The sequence below is a fragment of the Fukomys damarensis genome, unplaced genomic scaffold (assembly GCF_012274545.1).
Source record: "Fukomys damarensis isolate Sample0158 unplaced genomic scaffold, DMR_v1.0_HiC HiC_scaffold_19, whole genome shotgun sequence".
Lineage (NCBI taxonomy): Eukaryota > Metazoa > Chordata > Mammalia > Rodentia > Bathyergidae > Fukomys > Fukomys damarensis.
Window position 1 is genome coordinate 54,495,342 of NW_022900931.1, and position 308 is coordinate 54,495,649.

General features: G+C 69.5%; 1 protein-coding gene across 1 annotated transcript in view; it reads left to right on the forward strand.

Annotated features, from left to right (window-relative positions):
* Positions 1 to 7: 7 nt before the first annotated feature.
* Positions 8 to 308, forward strand: part of Rgs9bp (regulator of G protein signaling 9 binding protein) — a 2,355-nt gene continuing 2,054 nt past the window's right edge. The window contains exon 1 of the mRNA XM_033765711.1: positions 8 to 308. This exon is cut by the window's right edge and continues 2,054 nt beyond it. Coding sequence (XP_033621602.1) covers positions 48 to 308 — 261 coding nt within the window. The 5' untranslated portion in view covers positions 8 to 47.

A 308-nucleotide genomic window follows, 5' to 3' on the forward strand; every position in this document is an offset into this window, starting at 1 on the left:
GCGTCCCGCCGCGCTGAGGGCGGAGAGGGGATCGGGAGCGCACCGCCATGGCCAGGGAGGAGAGCAAGGCGCTGCTGGACGCGCTCAACAAGACGACCGCGTGCTACCACCACTTGGTGCTCACCGTCGGCGGCTCGGCGGACTCGCAAAATCTGCGGCAGGAGCTGCGGAAGACGCGCCAAAGGGCGCTGGAGCTAGCTGTGGCCAACGGCGCGCTACTGACGGTCGCGCTGCGCGACAAGGGTCTGGCCGCCGAGGAGCGCGCAGAGTTCGAGCGCCTCTGGGTGGTCTTTTCCGGCTGCCTGGAA